Source organism: Drosophila yakuba, chromosome 2L (genome assembly GCF_016746365.2).
Source record: "Drosophila yakuba strain Tai18E2 chromosome 2L, Prin_Dyak_Tai18E2_2.1, whole genome shotgun sequence".
NCBI classification, from domain to species: Eukaryota; Metazoa; Arthropoda; class Insecta; order Diptera; family Drosophilidae; genus Drosophila; species Drosophila yakuba.
Window position 1 is genome coordinate 23,911,186 of NC_052527.2, and position 1,420 is coordinate 23,912,605.

A 1,420-nucleotide genomic window follows, 5' to 3' on the forward strand; every position below is an offset into this window, starting at 1 on the left:
TTTTTCTGTATTTTTGAGAGATCACTTTTATTCTCGGACAGCACGGACGCACTTTCTCGTTCGCTGGTATAAACTCAATTAATGCCCAGTGGCTACCGCTTCGGGTCGGGACCCCGAGTCTGAACTCCAAAAATTGCAGTTGGAGAAATGCTCTTCCTGACAGCCTAGTTAACATTTTTCCCGACCTTAAGCACGACCTAATTAAGTGCCTACTTTTAGGCCGAGATCACGACAAGCTACCTTACAATTCCCCCCTACCAAAATCTAACTTGGGGTAAGGTATTACCACAAGGAAGATTCAAGCTTGTCGGGCGGATACTTTCTATTGCCGTAGGTCTTTAGCATGGTATTTGCCTACAACCTTTCCTTGGAGATCCTCGATCTCGTAATAAGCCGTTCCTAGCTTCTTCCGAACTCTTGATTTTATGAAGACCGGAGCCAGTTTTGAGCTAAACCCTTTGCAAAAATTGCTTTGTTGGAAGTTCCGTCGGTACACTTCCTGTCCAGGTCTATAAGATACCTCTCGGCTTCTCAGATTGTAGGACCGCTCGTTTCTTTGCCTTTGGACGTCCATCGCCTCCTGGGCGGTACGCATGATTATATCCCTCGAGTCGTCTTTATCAAACTGCACCGTTCTATCTTCCAGCAGTCCTAGTTCTCTAATAACTCGATACGACTTCCCGTCTACAATCATGTGCTGCCCAAACACCATTCTATAGGGAGTTGTTTTAATGGCTGAGTGTAAACTCGATCTTAACGCACAACAGATGCTACTGAGCTTACTATCCCAGTTCTTTTGGTTTGGGTCTATGTAAGCTTTAATAGCAGCTTAAACAGATCTGTTGAGCCTTTCTGAAGCGTTGGCTTGCGGTGCATAAATAGCGGTATAAGAATGCGCCACGCCATATTTTTCTAACAGGGAATTGAAAGCCACGGATTTAAATTGTACCCCATTGTCGGAAATGATGGTTTCCGGAACGCCAAAACAGTGGAAGATTTCCTTTTCCAGGAAGGGAAGGATAGCCTCCGTTGTGAACTTTTTTACGGCTTTGAGAAATGGGAATTTTGAAGCAAGATCGACGACTATGAACAATCCTATATTCCCTTCTGAGCTACGCGGATACGGTCCTAAAAAATCGACATAAAGTCTTTGGAAGATCCTGTCTGAATGACCAGTATTTCCTAAGGGTGGCCTTAAGATCTGACTGGGGTGTTTGGTAGTTTTACACACCGCACACTTGTTGACAAATTCCTTGACATCTGCTGCTAAATTTGGCCAATAAAAATATCTTCTTAGTTTCTCCAACATTTTAGCTACTCCGCAGTGGGCTGCCATGGGATCTTCATGAGCTCTTTTTAGCAAGTCGGGAACTAATTCTTTGGGAAGCCAAAGTTTCCAGCAAGACTCATCTCCAACCTT

The 1,420-nt window shown here is 44.2% G+C and overlaps 1 protein-coding gene across 1 annotated transcript; it reads right to left on the reverse strand.

The window, feature by feature from the left end:
- Positions 1-322: 322 nt before the first annotated feature.
- On the reverse strand, positions 323-712 carry LOC122319466. Its single transcript, XM_043206791.1, has one exon. The coding sequence runs from the start codon at positions 710-712 to the stop codon at positions 323-325; it is 390 nt and encodes a 129-aa protein (XP_043062726.1).
- Positions 713-1,420: the final 708 nt, after the last annotated feature.